The sequence below is a fragment of the Lissotriton helveticus genome, chromosome 8 (assembly GCF_964261635.1).
Source record: "Lissotriton helveticus chromosome 8, aLisHel1.1, whole genome shotgun sequence".
NCBI classification, from domain to species: Eukaryota; Metazoa; Chordata; class Amphibia; order Caudata; family Salamandridae; genus Lissotriton; species Lissotriton helveticus.
Window position 1 is genome coordinate 734121009 of NC_136069.1, and position 25252 is coordinate 734146260.

General features: G+C 40.7%; 1 protein-coding gene across 1 annotated transcript in view; it reads right to left on the reverse strand.

Annotated features, from left to right (window-relative positions):
* The window catches only part of COL4A2 (collagen type IV alpha 2 chain), a 732177-nt gene that overhangs the window by 322685 nt on the left and 384240 nt on the right, over positions 1-25252 (reverse strand). The window contains exons 11-16 of the mRNA XM_078657554.1: positions 18047-18082; positions 11364-11405; positions 10444-10524; positions 5046-5090; positions 4857-4919; positions 1019-1063 (exon numbers count right to left, since the gene is read on the reverse strand). Of these exons, the coding sequence (XP_078513680.1) occupies positions 1019-1063; positions 4857-4919; positions 5046-5090; positions 10444-10524; positions 11364-11405; positions 18047-18082 (312 nt within the window). The remainder of the gene's footprint in view (positions 1-1018; positions 1064-4856; positions 4920-5045; positions 5091-10443; positions 10525-11363; positions 11406-18046; positions 18083-25252) is intronic.

Sequence of the window (25252 nt, forward strand, 5' to 3'; positions counted from 1 at the left end):
GATTATTTTACAATTGTTTTTAGATTTTATTTAACGAATATTGTATGACTGGTATACAAAGTTCGTTGGTAATCGAAAAAACTTAGAATCTTTTTTCGCAAAAACACTTCATCAGGGCTATATTTTCTGGCATTCTTCTCCAGTTTCAGTTACTATCATAATCTGTACCATGCTAGGTGAAAATTGCAATTTCCAACCCATTATAATGTTTTGCTCTAAGGGTCATGATCTGCACTAGAGTTCTGTCACATGTTGGATGAAGACATAATCCTTTGAAGCCCTTTAGTTGTCCCATCAGCCAGTGCACTAACCTCAGGTGTAGAAAGTGTGACAAATGACAACAATCTTGAGAAGATGGAGTCTGTGTTCTAAATACTAGTATTCACCTGGATCTGACTACGTCAGCTATTTAAGTCTCATAAACAGTGTAAAGGTTTTGTGAGTCTAATAACAATGGCCAAGGAGGTGACAAATGATAGAATGCTGGCAGGTGCAGACATCACAAATATATCTCTTCATCCTGTAATAGATGCACAGAGTCACCTGCCTGTGTGGTTGGTGCAATAGGCAAAGAAACATGGCAGTGAACGCCAATCACACAATAAATCCAACTATTGCCTGGTAGAGACGTTCACAGGCCCAACTATATAATACAAGGATAGGGATATAGATAAGGACCTAATTAGAGCACATTTATATTGTGAACCTTAAAGTCATCACTCAAACTATACAGCATGGAACAAAACTGCATTACAAGATGTCTGTAGGATGTTTATTAACATTCACCAAACATATTTTTGCACCAAATTTAAAGAAAAACGTGAATGTTCTGCCTTACCTTGACATCTTATTCTGCAGCCATTGTTTCTACCAGTTAGGCAATTGAAATGAATGCCATATATAATATAAGTGCCACAGGCTCTAAGACACCACAGACAATATTTTGCTGACACATGTCTAATGCAAGCGTTTAATGGCTATACATTATAGTTTTTACTTATATTACATTTTTACTTACAGTGTTGCCTGGTATCCCCGGAAGACCATTATTTCCAGGCTGTCCCTAAATTGATAAAAAATACATTGTTTTAAAAAAAAACATCTTTTCATTCAAGACAATACAACAATAAACCAATCTTCACTGGCTCAGAGATCAAATGTTGCATCAATAAGTATACTTGTTCTTCCCGCCACTTCTCCCCCTCCCAGATCTGCCCACTCCCAGCGTTAGTGGCCATGTTCGTGGCTCGATCTCGTGTGCCAACATATTGTGATAAAACTGCATTGGTAATGTCTTGAGAGACCGAAGCCCATGGTTAACAGACCATAGAAACAGAGTAAAGGATGCACAAATGCATAGGCGCTGGACGTAGGGGTGCAGGGGGTGCTGCTTCACCCCCAGAAATAACCATGCTGGAGTTCAGAAGGTGAATGAGCAATAAAGATGCCTTGAAATGTTTTCTTTATCTCATTACATTTACTTTGCTTTCAAAGCTAGAGGTCAAATGTCAGTTTCAGTCTTCTGACAAATTGATCCTCATCCCTTGAACATGGGGGTGGTGGTTTTTCTGACTGCAAAGTGAAAGGATTTTGTAAAGAGAACTATGTGGCAATCTTGCTGGAGTACAGGTAATGTGTGAAAGGAAAGACTGGAGGATGTCAATTTATACTAACACAATAACATTTAAACGTATGTATATGTGTTGTACGAATATTTTAAGATATACCAGCAGTTAAGAAAGCACAAATGAAGCACTCTTTTTGTGATTTTGAAGTTTGATGGAAGCAAAGATTTTTAATAAGATCAAAACAAATCAAGAAACTTTATTTAGAGATGTGCAAATGATGCTTAGTTGCTGAACCCCGATTTCCTCACATTTCCATTTGTGTGCTATAGTTTTGTTTATCAGTAAAACTCCATGTCTGTGAAAATGTAGTGAATAATGGAAAATATGCTGCCTGTAAATTATACCATGCTAATTTAATATATTTGCGATGGCATGCTCCAAAATGCACCACCGGCTCCATAGCAAACTCTTACTAGTCTAATGTTAAATGGGCGTGGCTCATTTGCAACACTTTTTCTTTGTGTGATGCTTGGATTTTTCACAATCCCTATGACTTTGGGGATGTAATATTGACAAAAGCACCCCTACTCTAACTATTGTTCCAGCACCACTGCTTGAATGGGGAACTTAAGTGCAATAAGGGAGTTGGAAATGTGCTGGCAATGACTGCTCGTTATCTTGGACGTTTTGATGCACAAAGAGTACAAACTGCGAACGGGTGTGGTCTCTACATTGTTGACTGGCAATTTCTTGTGTTTTTTTATCTGTAGGAGTCATTGGTGTTCCTAAATCCAGCCAATTGGTTTAGGTGCCTGTTGATATTACTATATAGAGAGATTTATGTATTGTAGATATTTTTGCAGCAGCTGTTTTTTTATCTCTTTTTGCAGTCTAATTTTTTTTAGTGGGTGTTTTCGCATGATACTCTAAAAACCTATCTATGATGACCACATTTTCAGGCTATGTAGGATACGTGATCCCAATGTCCTAGCCTGACTGTAAAGTTTTAAAAGAACAAAACAAAACAGCAGCACAGAACAGAAAAGAATAAAACAAAGCACTGAAGGGAATACCATAGCAGAACCTGTCTCTAAAACACCATGGGAGACCCCTATCGCCTGGATGAGTTACAGTCATCTGACAGTTTCACCAAACCCTACCTATATTAATTTAAAGGGTGCTTTAAGTCACCTATTTTCATTGACTGCTCTTGCTAAACCACCGCAATCATTAACATCATTCAAAAGAAATATATAGTCATGGCTTAATTTTTTCTTTTTTTTTTTACTTTTCTGTATACAAAAACATTAATATATTCATGAGAACAGATCATAACTAGAAACATATTTTTAGAACAATTCATCAGGTTCCAATAAAACTATTCATTCATCAGCATACAATCGCTTTCATACCCGATCAATACTCACGCAAAACCACAAATACATACGTCACAAATATGCCAAAACAGCAAAATACACAAGAAGTCCCCTTATACTGCGAATCCGTGAAAAGTGACGGTTATTTAAAAAAAGGAATAGACTTTGTAAATTGATTATATTCAAACACTACACAATTTCCAAATTGATCGAAAAAATGTTGACATAATAAATCGGTTTGCAAAAGCAAAATGAAAAACAGGGGGGAATGATTCAAAGCGCTTTGCTGTTTTGGCATATTTGTGACGTATGTATTTGTGTTTTTTGCGTGAGTATGGTTTCGGACCTGATGAATTGTTCTAAAAATATTTTTCTAGTTATGATCTGTATGACATAGTCATTAAAACACTTAGGACCTGATTTAGAGTTTGGCACAAGAGTAGTCAAACACAAATGTGACAGATATCCTGTCCGCTGTACTACTAGTGCATTAAGTCATCGTCAGGATCATTATATTAAATCAGGGCCTAAAATCAGAATTGGGGGCAAGTTCGCAGGATATTATTTCTAAAAAAAGGGCTTCCCCTTTTTCCTAAATCCCTTTTTCTGAAAAATTAAACTGTATCAAAAAGATAGACTTTTGGCCGAGTGCCTATTTAAAACTTATAGAACACATTTTCGAGATCTTTACACACATTTATGAATTGTTTTTATTGTATTCATGATTCGATAATTGAGGGTAGTAAATTTTACCTAAAAACGAATGCTGGAAAGGAGTACATCTCTAGACGTGCTATATTTGGAATCGAAAATAATTTAGTTAAAAGTTAAAAGTATTTATGTTTGCCAGAATGTTTTCCCTACCTTGAGTCGTTCCCTGAAACTTACAAGTGGAATGCTATCCTTAGATGACAGATCAGAGTAATAATCTGGGTGGCAAATTGAGGGGTTTATGCAAGTAGAGACAATTATTTTGCTTGTGTGCATTGAAATGCAACTTTTCTAATTAACATTTTTTTTAGACTGTATTTGGTTTCTAAAATTACAACACCCATTTCTTTGTCCTTTGTTTGTAATTTATGGTATCGGGTCAGATGCCCAGGCACTAGAATTGCTGGGAAAGATGTCTAATTTCGAAGTTGCTTTTCCATTAGGAAACATTTTATATGACTTACAGAAAGTGTTTTTTAAATAATTTTTGTCGATCTATAATAAAATATTTTTATACTGGGGGAGGAATTTTTTTATGGCTATACCCTTGAAAACAAAAAAGTTCTTTCACTTGTATATTCAAATTGGGTCCTTGTGTTTGTCTTTAAGCTGCTTACTTTAAGCAAAAGAAAGTATGGTTTGGCATACAGGGCTGTCATCTTTCTCAAAGAAAATTACAGGCTTTTAGTTCCTGCTTTAAGGTTCCGAAAGATGCCTCAGTAGGAATTAGTGTACAATCTTCTGTGTTTTCGAGTAATTCTGAAGGGATTTGTTCTTCTTTTTGCTGCTTTAGGTATATATTGAAAGTGGGAAAAGGCTGACATTTGCTGAATGTGTGTTTAGTATGGGCATGTTGGCAACTGTATAGGACCAAGGCCTTGAAAAGGCGGGCAGTGGCTGAATTGCATTAATTTAAAGCAAGACTGCTGCTTTCATTATTAATAATCAGGTAGCTTACATGACCATACCATTGGATGGTGCCATATGCCTTAGCTGCCTTGTTTTCTCATTGCCTGAAGGGCCTGTTTTTATTTTTTTGAATTAGGTACTTATGTCACCTAGCCACAATGGATGATGCACCCAGTGGGTCCTGCATCATGATGTTGACTCAGGCCCCACAAAGACTTATGACACGCCTATATTGGCATATGAAGCGTTGTGCTATTGTTAATAGTGAGTGCTGAGCTCATGCGAAACTTACCCTCAGTCCCGGGAAGCCCATTACTCCTTCTTCTCCTTGTTCAGCTTCATAGGCGTATCCACCCTATAAAGTAAACAGATCCTATGATTCAGCCATACAGAGATATGAAAAGGAAAACACAGTAAAAAGGACTTCAGTATATGGTTAACAACAACTACTCAGAAACAACGATGTGATACTTTAACTTACAGGGTCTCCGGTGCTTCCGCTTTCTCCTTTTACGCCTTTCTCACCCTATAAAACATGAAAGACAAGACAATTCAAAGATTTATCAACCTTGAAGCACAGTGAGTCTTACATTTTACCCTTAAAACTCTCACATAGTAATAATGTATTCCTGCTGTGAGATTTCCATGCTTGTTTGCCACTCATGTCTACTAAGTTATATGGAAAGTACATATGTTTTTCTCATTTCCCTTTTTTTCACCCTACTCTGGCCTTGGTTTTTCTAATGGCAAAGTGTGCAAATTTCCATTTGTTCATTGCTAGGAGGCACTGATCATGGTGGTGTTTCGGATTTGCCATTGTTATGATGACTATGTGTTAACCAACAGGGAAATTAGTTGCTAAGGATCTTAGGAAAACCATCAATGTGTTAGAGAACTGGGTCTAGAAAATATTAGCAGGAATTCTCCTCAATGAATATACTCATGCCTCATGGGCCCTCAAAGTGAAGGTACCGAGGGAGGTCCGAACTCGGATGGAACCACTAACATGAAAGCCAATCGGACTGTAAGAAATTGGGCTTTGATTGAGGGGGTTGAATCCGTCTCAAGCAACTACCGCAATCATTGTCAGGGTGAACAATAAAAGTCACAAAATTAAGATGATCTAGGAGCCGGAGTACGAGTTTTTTCCAGATGGTTTCCCCTATGGCCTATTGGACTGTTATATTTTTCCTAATAACAAATGTAGTCATCCTCATCTGTTTATCATCAATATCTTCAAGCTCACAATGAAGTGGTGTTGCTGTTCAGTCATGGGTGATACCAGCGTAGAGAGCCCTGATAAACTCAGTCCTGTACTTTGCAAAATTAAATGTGGCCCACATCTGGCTCTGAAATTTCCGTCCTGTCCCTGTCCAGGCTCAAACGGGTCTGGAGTGACAATAGATTGGTGTCAAGTTTTTATGGGTGCGCTGGAGGCAGCCCCTTTGAAATATGATTGGAGCTAGGAACAGCTACGCTCCTCCCATCCTTGCAGGATGGCCAATCCTGACACTCCTGACAATAACTAGTCCTCCTTTATCTCACTCTCTGGTAGGAATACACAAAGGGCAACTGCCAACTACACCAAGTCATGTGAATCAGGATACAGGCTTCAGACACCAATGCTTAGGACAAGAAAATGCCGCATGTTGACTTCAAATCCAGCTTCACAATTAAAGAGGTTTTTAAATTACAATCCATTATAGCCCAAACTTGACATTCCTACCTGCTCCCAATCAAACATTATCGCTTCTTAAATGTAATAAGGTAACCCTATGGGAGAGGAAGGCCTTCCAGCAGCGAAAAACAAATTTATGGGTTTTTCACTACCAGGACATGTAAAACGTACATGTACATCTTTTTGAATACACTACAGCCTGCCTCATGGGCTGTTAAGGGCCTACCCTAGGGGTGATCATATGTATTAAAAGGAAAGGCTTAGGCCTGGCAAAAATGTTTATTTTGCCAGACTGAAATGTCAGTTAAAACTGCACAACAAGCTGCAATGGCAAGCCTCAGACATGTTTTAAAGTGCTACTTAAGTGGGTGGCACAATAAGTGCTGCAAGCCCTCTAGTAGCATTTAATTTACAGGCCCTGGGTACATGTAATACCACTTTATAAGGGACGTATAAGTAAATTAAATGTGCCAATTGGGAGTACGCCAATATTACCATGTTTAGAGGGGAGAGAAAGCACTTTAGCATTGGTTAGCTGTGGTAAAGAGCACAGAGTTCTAAAAGCCCACAAAAACAGGTTAGTAAAACAGGAAGAGCTATGATAGAAAGCTTGGGGGTCCAAGACTTTCTTTGATTATTACTCCTCCAAGTGTCGGTGGGGTGGTTCAAGACCCAAGAAGTGGCAAAGCAGCTGATTTTAATTATTACCCCTTTGAAGCTCCATAGGGTCCAGAAGTGAAATAAGTAAAGATTTTTTCCAAGACAAAAAAGACTTTGACATGTCAATATAATGAAGATATTGGGACTTTTGAGGGGGAACTCCTACTCTGCACTCAAGACAATGATGATCTGGTTCTCCCTGTCGAAGAACCTTCCATCCCCCTTGCTGTACAACTAGCCTCTAACAATGGCTGCTGTAGTCCTAGTTAAACCCTCTGTAAGGAGGGAAATTAACCACCATAACAAAGAACATTTAAGATGCCTTGCTCTCCATTGAACTCATGAGAGCAGCATACTAAAATCTAAATTGCCCCCTGTCTTCAGTTCTCAAATGCAACTTAGTTCCACTGATGGCTCCACAGTGTCTCCTCAAACTGAATATATATCATCATGAATATTTGACTATCCAGAATATCCAGATCATCATACCTACAACTAGCCTCAGTTGAAACAAAGTGACAAAAAGTTCCAAACACTGCTTGGTGCAATAGATTCCTCGTATCTTAAAAAGACCCAACAGCCCCAGAATTCCATGGTCAAAACACCCAGTATGCACACTACCATCTGCAGCATTAAACCCTGCACAAAATCCACACATATGGAAGCCAATCGACGAAAGTATTAAAGAGTACGGGAAGTGGTATTACTGGAGTACTCTTTTACACACTCTTGGATGCCTTGCAGGATCATCACCAAAATGTCCAGCTCCAGACGGCTAAAAGTTCAAAGAGGGAACAGTTAATTCTCTTTGTACTAATTGCATATTAATGTTATCTGACTTTTGCAATTTTATTCCTACTTTATATATTTTGGGGCCTATATGCACGGTGCCTTAAATCGGAATATAGAAGTGAAGGTACTCACTCTTTAGAGAGCCTCTCCGCTCCTGTAAAGTGCTTGCGCTCTCCCATTAAATGTATTGCAGCAGTTCTGAGACGTGCAGCTACTCTCTCTTTCAAATTAAAGAAGTGCAGGGGCTCAGTACCGGACAGTACCTACCCTGTTAAAGCATGATATATGCAAAGGCATGTAAGAGTACACAAACAGTACTATAATGATCCTACTTTACATAGTATTACAAGCCTTAGCTAATAGGCTATGTTATGCGTGTTGAGGAACTTTATTTATTTTATTGAGCACAAGACTACTCTTTAACCCCTTCCATGCTGATGACGGCCCCCGTCCGTCATGCATCACGGTGGGCGTGTGCTTATGACGGCTGGGGGCCGTCATCAACCCGCCCACTCAATAAAACGGCCGCACAGGCGCACAATCGCGGCCGCGCCCAAGGGGTTAATAATTTTTTCATTCTACACTTCGGGCCAAGAACGGAATAACTAACCTGGCTAACTCTCTAAGGAAATGTCCAACCTTTTTATCAGGCTGTGGTAAAGCGGATTGCGCTAGGGAGCTGAGATATTCAAGGGAAGAGAGTTCTAAATCTTTGCTACAGCTCTGTCTTTTCCACTCACCCAATCTGATATCCTGTGCACTTTTTTGTATCTAATCTGATTTCTTATATACTGATCGCTAGAAGGTACCTGTTATTAGCTGCTTATTATTATTTATTATTGTTATTCTGTTCTTATATCGAAAAGCGTCATTGCATTGTATTCCTGGAAAGTGTATATGATGTATGATACTGCAAACTCTCAATATATATATATATATTTTTTTAAATAATCTGATTTCTTGTGCTTGAATTGTTTTTGAAGTGTTTCCTTGTTATGTGGAGTATAGGTGGAGATACGTATGAGAATGTGAAAGGGATGTAATTAAGATAGCAACTGAATATGTGTCACTCTCATTGCTCGATTTTGCACAGTCCAAACCATGCATATGTCTAGAGCAGGGATACTCAAAGTAGGGCCCGGGGGCCGCATGCGGCCCTCCTGACCTTTAATTGCGGCCCCCTGGTGAACAGGAGCACTTGGCTGCTGTTCACTTGAGGGAGCAGAACCTTTAGAAAGCTGTGAAACAAGCAGGACTCCTTTATTTACACATTAACTAAATTAATGGTAAAGAAGAAAATAAGGTGTCCTAGACAGCTTATCTTTAGGAAAACCTTTAGTTTTAAAGACATCTTGCACTAAACATGTAAAAACATGATAAACTCTATGCAAACTCTCTGCAAACGTCAAAAAAGTGTACTTTATTAACATGCACAAGTGTTTTACCTTAATAGATCAGATTATATCTGCATTGAGAGGCATGTATTAGCAGTGATAGTTTTCAAACATGGCCTTAGAAACATTCATGCCGCTCCCATTCTGAAAACAATGCCATTAGTGAACCAAGAGGCAAGTCATTTGTCAAGTGCACTTTGTGTGGAGCCTTGGTTGTTATATAATTTGGAACAACATTATAGTTTATTAAATACAACACAAGAGAAGGCTTTGTACAGCGCACATCCTGAACTTGTACATTTTAAGGGGCTCTCATATGTGATAATGAAGAAATAGGAGGCAAAGTGAAATTAACCTATCACCTAGGATCACACAATTTTGTCAAGTGGGAAAGCAAGGATGCAATTCAGTCACCAGACGCGATTCTCTTACCCTCTCAACTTTTACATTAGAAGTTAATGCTTTAACTTTAATTCTTGGTGCATAAGAATAGAGCATTTGTGGCAGACATAAGTCATGTGTAGGCTCAGATTGTTGTCCATGCCATGAATTTGCTTTTCATTCCCCTACGCTCACCTTTCATAACCCCAACCCTCACATTGCTGGCATCGGTGCGGCCCTCGGGCATGCCACAGACAGTACTTTGCGACTCCCTGGGAAATGTTTGCAAGTATCCATGGTCTAGACCAACGTGAATCAACATCACATAGGATTACAGGCAAAGCATGAATACATGAATGCACAGAAACACTTACTGGGGGTTTTATAACACTTTTCTGAAACACAGGTAAGCTGTTCTGGCACTGTAAATATGTTCTGCCTCCCTCCGTTCTCAAGAGTTGGATACTTCAAAGTCCAACTAGGAATCCCCCTAACATGCTATTTGATGACTGATTCACCAAATACTCCTGATTCCTTCACCAGAGCGTATGTTACCGATCAAACAAACAATTACGGAAAAACAACTTACTACTGAGTTAACACAAAGTGGTCATTTGATTGCATTGTTGTTTATCCCATTCACTTGATGCATCTTAATAGGTTTCTCTAGAAATCTCAGGACTCATAGTATTGGCACTTTAAAAATGATTTGTACTGTTTTTAATTATAAAACTCATATAAAGTCTATAAGGCCCCACGACTAACTGTGTACGTGCCACTCAATGCATCTAATCTTAGCATTCTCACAGATCTATGGTAGAACATCTACCGAAACTGTAATGACGATGCCTCTATGCTAATGCTCTTCATATATGCAATGCTAGTTACAGGAACACTTTAATATTAGCAACAAAGTGGACATTAACCGTATATGTGCTCCCCGGTAAAGTCAATCATCGCAGATTTAGAATTACCTGGTATGAGTCTGGGAAGAAGGTGCCTGTCGGAGTTGATACCTCAGTAGGGCCGGGCTCACCATCAAGGCCAGGATCACCCTGTGAAAATATAGATGATCATTTGCTTGCAGACGTTTGCCTCATTTGTAAAAGCCAAGCATCCTTTGGATGATGACATACTTTGCTTTATGCCAGAAAGACTTTGGTACCAACACTACCCTGGATTCAGCAAAGGCGTGCCAATTCACAGACTCCCAGATCCATCAACATTATGGATCCCACACCTAGGAGTGAGGAATCTTTCCCTCTGCTCTATCAATCCAGCGGTTGAAGTGCACAAAAAAGTATGGGAACTGTGATCATCACTGTGACAAATGGGGGCGGAGTCAGTGAGCCTGAGGGTGGAGTAAGACTCATATCTAAAAATAAAAAAAATATTTCTTAACTATATTGTTGGACGTTCCTGTAGAAGTGACTGCATGTAGAACATAAGGCACACACCTTCATTGAAATACAAATGCTAGTTAAGCTGCTCTTCACAGTGCAGGAGAATCCCTTCTTTCATTTTCACCTGAAGCAACCCAAGGTTACCATTAACAGTGTAGAAACACTTATTCTTTACCAAAAAGTATGAAAACTGTTTAAAAAACTTGGAAACTCTGTTCCCAATAGATCCGGCCCACTTCAACCTCTAATCCATCCCAACGCACATGATTCAGATCCACCCCTCAGTCACCATCTTGTGACTATGTACAGTACTACTTTGCTCCCTAGGTACATTTGTGCTTTCAATGCATACACACTTACAAACAGACAAGAATGCACATATCTCAAAATCTTTGCATTTCCTAAAGATCACATAATTTTTGGATGATGATACTCTGCGGGAGACAGTTCCTCTGATATATATCACAACTATGTCAACATATTGCTCTTACCACTTCGCCCTTTTCGCCGATAAATCCAAGGCCTCTGCTGCCCTGCGAGAGAGAGAGGGAACATTTACATTACACACTGCTTACACAATCAGGTAAAAAGTTGTATACTTTGGAGTATATAGTAGCTTAGGACCTGCGATGGTTCACAACTGTTTGATAGTTTCTGAGGGGCTCATTTATGAAAAAGACAGAAGGAAAGGACAGGAATGCGCCATACTTAAGGCAATAATACAGCACATTCTTGTCCTTTCCCATGCGCGGGTGCACAATGGGTTGCCTAGCGACAACGTACGCACCCTTGCACCATGATGCAAGAGTGACTGCTTTGCATGCAGGATAGTTTTTTGCGCAGGAAGGAGCACCTTCCTGCACAAAAACAATCTAGGAGACATATTTCTCTATCTATGTGTGCTGCAGAATGCAGCAGACATAGAATGAGGAAGAAATTAGTAGAAATAGAGCTATATCTCCTCGTTACGCCTCCCCTGGGAAGGCATAACTTTTTGGCGCATTCCCAGGTTTACCAGTTCTGGTACATCCGGGAATGCGTCAAAAACCATGAGGGTTGCGTGGAAACACCCACTTAACGCCCATGGAATGCGTACCAGGCCAGAGCTACGCAACACAGCGATTTGCGCTGCGTTGCCTGCTACTCCAGATTTATGAAGCTACTCAGGGCCATGCAAAGTGGCTTTGTGTGGCTACATAAATCTTACTTAAGGTTTGCATTGCGATTGTACCATGTTGCCTAGTGCAAACGCTACGCAAACTTCCTTGTAAATATACTCCTCAGTTTCTTAAGGTAAGGTACTGAATCGTATCAGGCCACGCAGTTTAAATCCCTAATCTAAGGTGCGTCCTCTAGCACTGTAACAAAAGTCAGCAATCAAGAATTTCTGATCGTGACTTATTGTATTGAATTGTATTGCTACATTTATATAGCACTTACTACCCCTATGTGGGGACTGATGTTTTTGTCTATGACAGAGTGCAAAATTTGTATCCTATGTGGAGAACCGGTGAGGAGTGCAATGTAATCGCTTGTAGAATGAACTCACATATTATTCAATGTTATGAGAGAAGTTAGATGTTAGAAGATCCGTGAAACAAGTAACGTGTTTCTACGAACTTGGTACATTCTAATATAGGGATTGATAATGCATACAATTTGTGCTGGAAAATGGAACCAATGCGATTCGTAAATAGGACTCATTAGTGAATGTGACCCAATGATATCGATTGTGTTAGATGCTTTTGTAGGCGAATGATGTAGAGTGTAAGACACGTGTTAATGTAGTTAAAGAAATTATTCTTAATGAATGTTAATGGTTTATGTAATTTTAACATGCACAGCATGGTAAACTCATTCAGCGTACGTCATTGGCCCGAATTTGCAGCACATTGAAATGTCCTTGTTTCTGAAACAAATGTTTAAGTTCTCATGTGTGTTTCATAGGATGCTTTCTGTCTCACGTTTGCATTTTCAGATGGACAGCGTTTGCTAGTGAAGAGTAGAGGTATAGTTCTCTTAGACAAAGTTGCAGAATGAAGGAGTTACAGTTAGCCTGGCCTGGAGAAGATAAGATGGAGGTAGGTGTTTTCACACAGGGGGAGGAGAGAAGACCAAGGACAAACTGCTACGGAGGGGCGTACATATAGAAGGCTGTGAAAGGAGTCGATGTCATGGAAAAGTTTGTGGCTGAGTCCATTGTGAAGTATTCATGAGAAGAGCATCATGGGATATTTGCAGACTACAATTTTGAATGTATCATGCATTGTAGAGAGGGACAGACACCCCATTCTTGCTTGTGATCTTGACAGAGAACACTTGAGTGCTATCTTGCGCCCCTTTCCTTGTTTGCGGCTTCACATCTCAGAACCATCTTAAGATGGAGTGACTTCTTAGGAAAGCTCTACCAGCTGACACTTTTTTTTCTTGAAAATCCTTTGCTTATATGCTAACTTAGGGGTGCCACTTCTAGAATTAGAGTAGGGATAGTTAGAACGAAATGCTGTCTACAAAAGAAGTGGCGAAGCAGGGGGATTTGAACTTTTGCTTTCTCCTCTCATGCATAATCATCATCAACCTTATCATTCTTTTCATGCTTCACAGAGTGAACCTTTTCAGAAGATTTGGTTTTCTCCCGTGCCCCTGTATTTTTACACTCTCATGCAAAGATTTGTGTATGTCCAACTATTTTTGAACCTGTAAAAAACTTGACCTGGGTTCTTGTGTAGCTGTTCTGTGTTACACTGTATTTTTATTGATTTATGTCCTTTATAGTCCACTCTACACTTTTATGCTGCTAAAAAAGAACCATTGGAATACTGACATTGAATTGGAACTGACCAGATGGGCCCAGGCTCTTTCACCTACATGGGCAGCAATCAACACTGTGTAGGGTGTGTAGTTGGAAGGGTGCTGTCTTTGTTTTTGACCATAAGTAGGAAGTGATTCCATGTTGTGTGTGATTACCACCGAGGTGCGGTTATTGCATTAGGGGACTAAGTGCTTGACCGTGTAGTGAATGAAGAGGTGCGAGTGAGATGCACAATTTATAGTTTTCATTAAACTGGCAGCTTTGAGCAGCTCTGCAGGTCCCGTTTTGTCTTTTCTTATGATCGTAGTCTACTTATCTGGTTACTGCACTGAGTTGGCCAACCTGATATTTTATTTAAAATGTATGGTACTGAGCAGGTATGACTGGAGGGAGAAGTGGTGGTGAGATCTGCTGGGATGGACTTTATTACTATCATCCCATATCTGACTGTCTATGTGAGATGTAAAGAAGCATTCACGGGAAGTAGCTAGTTGGGACCTGCAATGGTAAACTAGATAAGAGACAACTGGAGAGCAGTATGTGGAATTCATCCTAGGCCTCACCCTTCTGAGATACTATCATTGTTATTGGTTGTTGTACACTGCAAGGCTGCTGATAGTGTGCCCTCAATATCTTCTGTAATAAAATCATTGAAAGCATGAACTACTGAGAAACCATTTGAGTTCAAAAAGATTAAACACAAAATAGAGCAACATGGGATAGCATCATAGGAATGTGAACTGCAACACGAGGGTGATGAAAGTGAGTACATACAGTCTTGGCATAATGATTTTGATCCTTCTGCCATACTTTATTATCACCTCGTTGACACACTCAGATTGCTAAGGGTAGAAAAATATCACAACAACCTCCTCTTTGAACAAAAGCAGGCAAATGCTGCATTGAGGCCACGGTGTGTAGCTGCCTTACGGCACTCCCACAAAAAACCAAATGGGGACACCATATTGTAACAAATGACCTTTCAAAAAGCCTTGCTGATAGGTGAAAGCGAGTGCTTGAACTGCGAACTCTGGTTTACTTAGGGCACAGAAAATACTTGCACTAGAGGTTTTTTTTTTTTTTTTTGCAGAGTTTTATATAGCGCGAACTAGAACCGAACCGAATCAGTTATCAGAGCGCTTTACATAGCACCAGTTACGTTACATGAGGACACTTTCATTTTTAGGCACGGGGAGATTAAGTGATTTGCCCAGAATCACAGGGGGTTTTTGGCGTCGTTACCGAGACTCAAACCAGTTCCCCAGGTCCGAGGTCGAGCGCCTTAGCCGTTAGGCCAACCCCTCTCCCCAGAGCTGAATAGGCTACCACATTGTTAGCCTACATTGACTAGCAAATCCTATCTTACCCAGTTAACTTGAGTGGATTGGTCCTCTGATAGCTAGTGTTGAAAGCATTTAATTCTCAGGGTACCTCTGTGAGTGAAGCTTTGTTTGTGACATGCAGAAAATCTTAGGTTCGAAAACTGACAGAGGCAACTTTCATTATTAAGCTTCATTAAATGCGATTATGGTAAAAACTGTGATGTACATCACTACTAATGGCAAAATGTGCAGTAGCAAGCACTTTGCAAACACAAATTATTATAATAATCATTATTATTAACAAATGCAGGTCAAATTTAAATCCTACTGAAAAGGGTTACACTGGATCCAGACAAGTGCTTGCCCTATCACTGCTTTTCCCTTTCTAGGTAAACCTCTAGGGCCTTATTTATGAAGGCCTTGCGCCGCTGGTGCGTCACTTTTTCCCATTTTAAAAGTGACGCACCGGCGGCGCAAGGCCTTCATAAATAAGGCCCCTAGAAAGCATGCAACAAGCAAACCACAGAAGCACATCAGTTTTCATTGTTTCTCAAGACTTACCACTCTAGATTCAGTCTTTGGGTGCTGCCAGTCAGTTTATACTTCAATGTGTGTGCTGACGATAGGGATGCCTCAGTGCTTGTACTCCTTGATCGTACAGTTGGCTTTGATGGGTATGATTGTGCGACACCCTTCCTCTCGAAACCACCATTGTGGCAATTTAATTCTTCCTAAGTTCTCACATTCAGCACACCAATGCAGATTTTGTAAAGCCAAACTCCATTTTAGTGCACTTTGTTATACCTCAAATGTAATTCCTGGCCTTTAATGCTTTTTATTATCTGCATGAAGTCGCTGAGAGAGCTGGTGTGAGGTTTTGGACTGTATGTTGACCAGCAAGGCAACAACAGCTATCCTTAAGAGGATCATTGTTATACAGTGCCCACTGTTTGTTAAACTGTATTGATACCATTAAGGGCTTTATCTTCCATAAATTAAATTCACAAAATGCAGATCTTCATTTCATCTTCTCATTCCTGTTACCCCTTCGCATTGTCTACTCTTTCCATTAAACTCTGATTATCCTAATTTCAAAACACAGGCTATCAGCCCCAATCTTGTTCACTAAATGCAGTCTCTTAGGTTTAATGACATCTCTGCTCTGAGATCTAAATCCATATTTGCAGAATAGTTAAATGGTGTATATTTTAGGTATTCTCCTTGAGGTTCCCTCTTCATCACTTCTTCCACTGAAGACTGATTCCCATTTAAAGCTTGGGTGATCACTGGGTGATGCAGATTCAAGCATATCTCCCTTCCTTTGGCTTTATGATTAACATCAAGCTTTGCTGTGCCCCTGTTAAGTTGCTTGTCCTGAAACAACCAGACTATTTACAGAATCTGCTACTACCTAACAAGACATTGAACATCTGGGTCTGTATTACGGAAGTGCCCCGGGGGCACAACAAACTTCTGTACCCACTTTGCGCATGCCTGGGGCACTTTGGCATTAAGGGGCCGCAGATGCTTGTGCGTCCCCTTCTGTAATACCGATAGCACTCTTGCACATAAAGACCCAGCGCTATCATCAGAGGGCATTCCCTCATTTGCATGGCCCCATGCAAATGAGGGAATCCCTTTGCCTTTGCGCCCACGCGGTATTATAGACGTGTGCTGTGGCAACAAATGATCAGATAAATGCCAGTATTGAGAAGCATAATGACCCTATCAAAAAGGTGGAGGGTAGAGTTTCCCATGGTCGGGGATAACACTACAGAACTAAAGAGCAAAGCCACAAAACTAACTACTGATTGTCGAATGTCGCTGCCAAAAACTAGGACTTAGAATTGCTCTCTAGGTGTAATAGTCCACAAATTCTTGGCCTTGCAAATCCACCAACACGAGTTGGATGGAGACGTTTCTTAAACAAATATTAAAAGAGATCGTGGGCAGAGATCAGTTCTCCCAGTGCTTCATCGTTGAGAGAGCTCACAGGTTGTTGGGTTCTTGATCGCTGCCTAGTTCTTGGCTGCTGCCTGGTGCCACTGCTCGAACTGTCATTACCCAACTCCTGAACTGTAGGGACAAAGACCCTGCACTACGTTTAGTCAGAGAAAGGACCATCAAGGTCCCCATGATTGTAAATAAATAAATGTAAATGTACAGGAATTTATATAGCGCAAATCACCAAGCGGTTTCTAAGCGCTTGCTTAGGGAACCCGTCCTGGTATTCCCCTGTGAGATAACCCCAGCAGGGTATCCGCAAGGTGAAAGCCAGGCATCCCACCGCGAGGGGCCGTTGTGGAGATTAAGCAAGCTATTGCCCAGAGTCGCAGAGTGTGAACCCGTGAATCGAGTAGGCACCGGAGCGAGAATTGTTGAGTCCATGGACATTTTAGGACTCAAGACCCCTCCGAGCCGGGAATTGAACCCTGGTCCCGGGCTGACCTCTGCTTCCAGGTCTGCCTCCTCTAACCAGTGAGCCACACTTCTCCAATTCATGGGTAAGACATTCTGTGGCTACAAATCAGTCCAGTGTGTGGGTCGCAGGCAGGCAAAGCTTCACCTTGACGAAGTCAGGAGACATTGGAAAAGTGTGCCACCTTTGCCATCTGATTTATGGTACCAGAATATCATGGTCTAAACATTGTAAGAAAAAATACTGTGGTCCTAATTATTGTTTATACAAATATCACCCCAGAGGTGTAAATAAAATAAACTCTATACCCATGGAGCGATATTTTTTAAATTATATTTAGGCCACAATATTTGTCGGACAATATTTTCATTATATCTATTCAGACACTCAATTCCACCCTCTTCTACTCTTGACTTTCAATTTTCTAGATCCCAACTGAATTCTATTTACAATAAACTATTATTTACCACAATGATCAGACAGGCAAGAACATTTATTACCTGCTTAAATACATCAAATAAGATTCAAGTGACATGCATTGTCTTTCCATTGCAGAAATATATCTTTTAAAAAAATGACGGATTGGGAATCTAAGTGGTCACCTTCAGGACATTAACTTACTGGTGGTCCCTGGTCTCCTGGTGGTCCAGGTGGTCCCTGTAAAAAAAATAGAACAAAAAGTTAATTTCTAAAATGAAAACAATGTTACATTTTATGAGCTGTGAGTACATGTGTTAATCCACTTGTATTACAGAATTTAATGTTACCGGCCCCCATGGTGCTTCTGACTCATCGTTGTTAAAAATTTATCATGAACAAAATGGAACAGAGTACATCACAGTTCAAAGGATTTCTTCAGTGTTCTTTATAATAGGTGTGACTGGATTCTAAAATAGAAGGTGATCTGAGAAAGAAGCCTCTTTTAAGTTTAACACACTTTGCCAAATGCTTCACAGAACCTATACTCAACTGTTGAACCTATTCTCAACTGTTGAACAACAATGATCCACCAAAGTTTCTCCAGGTAACCTTGTACCACCCTTTAGTCAAGTGGTTGAGTTCAAGGAACAAACCAAGGGGAAGATAAGAAACAACCTATTCTTAAACAGTTAAAGCGACAAAGAACATAATGTTTAGTCAAAGAAAGTACCACAAATGACAATCGAAACATTTTACTTGGCTTTACTAGGGGTAACAATAAGTCATTACTACTCACTACTTCAATATGTAGTCCAATATTGTTTGAGGGGTAGGGTTTAAAATACAGGTTTCTTATGAGTCCATTAATTTGTATGGTTGGAGAACAATATCGTGTTGTCTGCAGAATGATTTAATACAACAATGTTCAAGATGGTGTTTTTGGCAAGCAGGAGGCATAGCTGGAGGGCTGTAGACATGGCTTTGCCCATCAGATATCTCTGCCCCACGTCTAACCCTCACCCCCGATTCCAACGTAGCAGATGCAGAGGTCCCTCCTTCTCCTACCTAGCAGCCTAGACATGGAATGGGCCACCCTTCCATCTATGAATCTCCCCATCTCTTACAGAGTTCCAAAAGTCCCTGAAGACCTAATCAACTGGACCCTACCAGCGTCTGGATACCTTCATGGGTGACAAGTAGCGCTCTACAAATCTACTGAATGATTGATTGACTGAGAAAAGATAAAACGCTGTATAAAGTCTTGCATCATCATTTCAGAAAATGAGAGCTCTCGTTGTGATGAATGGAGATAGTGAAACTTATCTGGGATGTAGTAAAAGCTGGGAGAGGCCATGTTAGGGTGCACATTCCTTGTATAGACTCATTGGTTGCTCCAGTTTGTTCTTTTGTGAGGGCAAAAAGTAGAAGAGCAGTAGCTGCTTCAGGGAGAGTCTGATGAAGATGCATCTCCTCTGGGTGGTCAGCAGAAAGTTCAACATTTTTTTTGTATATACAGTTTTAAGGATAAGTTTAGTTTGAAATTGCTTCTCTAAATTGCAAGAGTTTTTCTTCAAGACATATTTTTGCTTGGGTGCCGCAGAACAAGATCCTTGCCTTCTGTCATCTCAAGTTTCATGATGAAGGATCTTTGATGAGCACCCACCTGACCATCCTAATACTTTGAGGGGCATATTATCAAGGGGGGCGATAGGCATGTTTTCTCCGCTAAAATATCCAGCGATAGGCAGCGATAAAAAAAAAGTCGCTAAGCGCATTTAGCGATAAATATGGCTAGTTGTTGGTAATATGCCCCAGAGTTAGTAATGCTAGAAACATGTTGTTTCCCGCTCTGTTTCCCAGCGGTGCCTCGACATGTTCTAGACAGGGTTTCCTGGAGTTCTGCAAAATGGTTTCAAGTCAAAACCTATGACTTGGGCTCGCAATATTTTTAATAATATATATATATATATATATATCTATATATATATATATATAGATATATATATATATATATATATATATATATTTAAATATGATGCTGGCCTCTTCTTTCTCAGATTGGCAAATGGCATTCAATAAACCCGAACCCTTAGGGATGCTGCAATGTACTGGCCAGCCGCGGTCGGCAGTAGGGGTTCCTGCAGGGTGGTGACGTGGGGAGGGGAGGGGCAGGGTGGGAGGGTAGTAATGTATGGAATACGGAGTTTAACAGGTAAATAAACATATAAATAAATAAAACGAATTTTGTTGCGCGCACTGCATCGCATTTGGTGATGCAATGCACGCAACGAAATTCATTTTATTTATTTAAATGTTTACTTACCTGTTAAACTCTGTAATCCATACATTACTACCCCCCCCACTGCCTCACCCCCTCCCCACGTCACCGCCCTGCAGGAACTCCTACTGCCGATCGCGGCTGGTACTGGCACTTTGATACACATGTATTGCCATTGTGAATAGTGTTATCGGTGTAGAGCGATCTGTCATTAAATTGAAGTAACTGAAAGAATTTAACAGTGCACCTCTCAGCATCACTCTAACGGTATTCATTATTACATCTTATTTCCCACAATTTAGCTGTGGCTAATTACTTTGTTTCCCCTCAGCAAGCCTTTACATCTCTATGAGCTTTTTTCAAGGTCAGACCATGTCAATATTAACATTTAACAACCAAGGGCCTCAAAATGTCTCAGCTTTTTGCTTTAGAAATCTCAAACCACAAAGCATAGCTGTCAAGTATTCAGATCGTTTATGTGTGACATTTCTGTGGTTTAAATCTATCTATGAGTGAGATTCTACTGTCAAATGTGTGGCTCTTTGTTTGACTCATTCTCTTGAATAAATAAAAGCAGTGACTAGCAGTTGAGTGCCTCGCGGTGAGTTTTCAGTCACTGCATCCAAATATCGCACAGCAATGAAAATCCACCTAAAATACCATATTTTCCGGCGTATAAGACGACCCGGCGTATAAGACGACCCCCTACTTTTCTTGATAAAATGTAGGTTTCGTGCTATACTCGCCGTATAAGACTACCCCCACTTCCAACGCAGTGCACAGTGCCACCATCGCCATTATCCACATTAGTATTGTTACGTACTCATATGCATGGTGGTTTGCCATTATCCACATTAGGGTAGTTTTCTTACTCATATGCATGGTGGTTTGCGGTGGAAATTACTTCTGTTCATTAGCATAGCCTGTGGTGGAGCCAGATGATTTCCCCTGTGTCTCGAGAACAATAAATAGGGTGGATATGCTGCTGAATGCATTAAGGAAAATTTGATGTTTTTGGCAGATTACCGGTACCGTAACTGTAATTTATTTCCCTTTTTCAGATCCGCTTTCAGTGGGTTTGCTTTTGATACTTCCACAGTGCCACCATCGCCTACGTAACGTTAGTTCTTGTGTTTGAGTGCCCTCCTATACAGTACCTCTACTTGCACACATGTAACTTTTTCCTCCTGTAATGCCCATTTCCTATTGAGAAGCGGTCTGACACCTTCGGGTGAAGTCCGTGCTATGTAAAAACACATGAAAACATACCTTCAAATTTTGTACCCGGCGTATAAGACGACCCCGACTTTCCAGAACATTTTAAGGGGTTAAAAAGTCGTCTTATACGCCGGAAAATACGGTAGGCTAGTCTTATTGGTGTTGCCGGTGCTTATTGGCAGAACCAGATCAATGGGTGAAAGAAAGTAATGCTTTCGTTAATAATTAGAATTGAACATGGCCCTAACCTGCCCAGTTCACAGTGTGTCAATAAGACCATTGATTTGCTCACCGCAGGCTGTACAGCACTGCCGACACTGCCGGAAAGCCAATTTAAAGCGTTCAAGCTGTTTTTGATATGCAGCCTTGTTAGCGCCTCATAGGGGGTCCAGGAGCTCTAATGCGTGACTAATGCATTTTAGGGCGGTGATGCTGCCACCAGCACTAAAGTGCGTTGGTCTGACCCCTGATGCGTGCTACTTGGCAGGGCTGACAAAGCTACTGCCAAACAGCTGCTTAATGACCATTCTTGATCTCATTCAAAATAATCTGTCTTCGATGATCAAATCTTACCTGGAGAGAAAGGAACGCTGAGTGCACAGGACTTCATGGGTGTAGACAAAGGGGGATATTTGTTATTTTGCAGATATGGTACATAAATGTGGGAGACTACACTGTTGACCTGTGTGCTCTTTTTACAGCCATGCAAGCCACCACATGTCTACTGGCGGTACCCCTGGCTGGGTCTGGTGACAGAAATCTTAGACTGGTAGCCTAATGGACCTCCGGCTGTTGGTCTCAGTACTTCAGACTGTCTGCCCTATTTATAGTGGACGTTCTGACATACTTTTTTCCTGTTCAGGACTGCAAGGTAAAACCTGTAGTCTCAAACAGAAAAAATAAAAAGTACCCTAAAGCCGAAGAAGAAAGTTCCCAGGATGTCAGGGCCATTAATCTTGTGTGTACTAAAAACAAACTCAGGGAGGCACAGATTTCTAGCAGACGGTAAACTTTCATGGAGGCAGAGATTATGATCTCCACCCCTCTGGCAGGCAGTGGGACACCTGCCAGAACTCTAAATAACCCACTAAATCCTAAAGCGATTCCCAAAATGGCTTCATGTCATTCTTGGCTCACCAAATTCGAGCTGGGGTCTTTAGCTTTGATTTTTTTTTTATTTGGATGCATTATTTTGTATGTGTAGATGCTAACTGCGAGTGGGGCACATGTGTTTCTAGAAGGGTTTGTAAGGAGGAGGGGTCCTCCTGGGGTTACTGATTAGGAAGTAGATTGTGTTTGCATCTTGAAATCTTGAAATAGGATAGGGTGTTTGCTGTAGCGAATGCAGTGCTTAATTTGTAAAAAAAAAAAAAAAAGAATTGACAGGGCTCTTGTCAGGAGGCAGCTTGCACCAGCCCATTTCTCCTGTTAGCGCCACATAAAACAGAACCAACTACTAACCATGAAAGTCGGGAGATGATGTGGCGTAATGACCAGAGCTGCTGACTTTGGAGCTGGGGAATCAGGTTGGAGTCTCGGCATCGGCTCAGCATCTGTGATTCTGCACATATCACTACCATAAATGAATGTGTCCTTAACTGGTGGTCATGAAAAACGCCGGTTTTGATGATTAAGTGGCGGTGCTGAGCACCGGAAACCACAGGCTCAAATTAAGCACTGAGAGAATGTGAGGCTGATGTGAATGAGTCCATCCTTGGAGGGAAGGTACCAGTGAACGAGTAATGTTCCTAGTACTGGCAGAGAGATTAATTCAAGGATTTCTTCTTTTCTTTTTGTGGTATCATTAGCTGGGTAATCCATTTCAAAGTTAGCTGGCTCAAGAGGTATAAGCCAGGATCAATGAGCTAGGGTGATGGGCATGGTGCTAGATTGGTGGTGTGGGAGTAATGTTGCCACAAAGGTTTTCTGCACTGTAGCGGAAACCTACAGATCTTGTGTTCTGTCCCTGACAGCAGAGCGGACACACTGGCATGGATGGTGAAAGATAAGTGTTTTGTGAATTAACATAAATAGGTTGGGCCTTATTAGGACTGGACCCTTCTTTGGTAATTTTTGGTGTCTGCTTTTGGCCTGAGAGTAGTGTTCACAATTGGGTCTTATTGCATTGCATGGCATGTTTGTTTTCAAGGAGGCTGGTAGGAACTAGTTTCACTGAGTAACTGCTTATATGGATCTTTTGCAGACTCATGCTTAAAGAAATTCCTTATGTATTACAATTGCTTCCAAAGGATTTACCAGAAACTCTGTTAAAGATATATCAATTGTATGTGGTAAATACATGCTGAAAACTATCAATCCATGATGGACATTTACTGTCCAATGCTCTACAATGGTGGCTTGAAGGCTAAGAAAGAGACAAAATTCAGTTCAGGAACATGCAGTTACTTGATGGTTGTTCAAAGGGCTTAAAAGTATTTTCCTTATAGGTTATAAAGTCTTGGTTCAAACTTACCTATCGTGTTTAGCACGGCTGTGCAGCCGCAGAAATGGCCACTCCTTCAATGGCCACTTTACGTCACTGCTTGAAAGTGCCTATGGACACCAGGGTGTAATTGAGGGACGAACTGTCTCCTCCAGCTTTCAGTTGAGGAAGGATCATGTAATTCAGTTTGCTGAGTGTGAGCCAGTGATTACAGGTTTTTTAAATTATCCTCATATTATAATATTTAAATTAAATGTTTGTGTTACACTGTTTTGATATGTATTTAAATGTATGTATGTATCCTTTACGGTAAATATCCTTTTTAACGAATTTTTTATAACGCGGACTTTGACTCCGCATACCTTTTTTCCGCATTGTCCTCCTACCCCGCATACCATTACTCCGCATTTTTTTACACCGCATGTGCATTTATCACTAATGCCTTTACAACAAAATTCGTTGTAAAGGTATGTATGGTAAATGCACATACGATGTAAAAAAAAGGATTTGGGCGATCCACATCGTTGTGAGGAATCAGGCTTTTCGGTTTCCTCACATCGACGTGCACCGCCCCTGACAGAAAGAGGACGTGATGCAGGAAACAGAAGGAGAGAGAAACCACAAGGAGAGAGAGGTAAGGGGGAATGGGCCTGGGTTGGGCGTTCATTTTTAAGGGATTAGGGTAGTGTTTGTGCAGTGTGGGGTAGTGGTTGTGTAGTGTAGAGTAGTGTTTTAGGGTAGTGTTGAGGTGTTGGTGTAGTGTAGGGTAATGTTTGTGTAGTGTAGGGTAGTGTTTTAGGGTTTTAGGGTAGTATTTGTGTAGTGTAGGGTAGTGTTATAGAGTAGTGTTTTAGGGTAGTGTTTGTGTAGTGTAGGGTAGTGTTTGTGTAGGGTAGTGTTTTAGGGTTTAGGGTAGTGTTTGTGTAGTGTAGGGTAGTGTTTGTATAGTGTAGAGTAGTGTTTTAGGGTAGTGTTGTGGTGTTGGTGTAGTGTAGGGTAGTGTTTGTGTAGTGTAGGGTAGTGTTTTAGGGTTTAGGGTAGTGTTTGTGTAGTGTAGGTTAGTGTTTGTGTAGTGTAGGGTAGTGTTATAGAGTAGTGTTTAAGGGTAGTGTTTGTGTAGTGTAGGCTAGTGTCTGTGTAGGGTAGTGTTTTAGGGTTTAGGGTAGTGTTTGTGTAGTGTAGGGTAGTGTTTGTGTAGTGTAGAGTAGTGTTTTAGGGTAGTGTTGAGGTGTTTGTGTAGTGTAGGGTAGTGTTTTAGGGTTTTAGGGTAGTGTTTGTGTAGTGTAGGGTAGTGTTATAGAGTAGTGTTTTAGGGTTTAGGGTAGTGTTTGTGTAGTGTAGGCTAGTGTTTGTGTAGGGTAGTGTTTTAGGGTTTAGGTTAGTGTTTGTGTAGTGTAGGGTAGTGTTTGTGTAGTGTAGAGTAGTGTAGAGTAGTGTTTTAGGGTAGTGTTGTGGTGTTGGTGTAGTG